General features: G+C 46.6%; 1 protein-coding gene across 1 annotated transcript in view; it reads right to left on the bottom strand.

Moving 5' to 3' along the window:
* Nucleotides 1-264: 264 nt before the first annotated feature.
* EMH_0052630 (uncharacterized protein) overlaps nucleotides 265-498 on the bottom strand; it is a gene marked incomplete at both ends in the record, with an annotated part of 2,056 nt that continues 1,822 nt past the window's right edge. The window contains one exon of the mRNA XM_013496897.1: nucleotides 265-496. Coding sequence (XP_013352351.1) covers nucleotides 265-496 — 232 coding nt within the window. The remainder of the gene's footprint in view (nucleotides 497-498) is intronic.

The raw sequence follows: 498 nt of genomic DNA on the forward strand, positions 1-498 counted from the left end.
GAATATAAGACAAACAAGCGAAAGCAAAGAGAGAAACAATAAAAAACAAAAATAAAAAGAGAAGAAAAACACCAGAGAGGAAAAGAAAAAAGACAAAAGAGAAAATATATAATAAACAGCACAAACACAGAGACCCCCTACACTGTCTGCATACACCGCAGATTCATAAACACAGACAAACTGCTGCTAAACCCTAAACCCTAAACCCTTTGCTTCTCCCAGGAAAGAATCGAATAAAAAAAATTAGGGTTTAGGGTTTAGGGTTTAGGGTTTAGGGTATTTGTTTGGCTTCCGCTGCCTCTGCACCAGCAGGGCCCTCCAGAAGGCCAAAAGAGATAAACACAGCAGCACAAACAAACCAGACAGCAGCAAGTAACCGCTCCCGCTGCTGCTGCTGCTGCTGCTGCTGTCGTTGCTGCTGCTGCTGCCGCTGCTGCTGTTGCTGCTGCTGCTGCTGCTGCTGCTGCTGCTCTGGCTGGAGGAGAGGGGAGAGGCGTC

This window comes from Eimeria mitis, genomic scaffold (assembly GCF_000499745.2).
Source record: "Eimeria mitis Houghton genomic scaffold, Emh_scaff2361, whole genome shotgun sequence".
Taxonomy (NCBI): Eukaryota; Apicomplexa; class Conoidasida; order Eucoccidiorida; family Eimeriidae; genus Eimeria; species Eimeria mitis.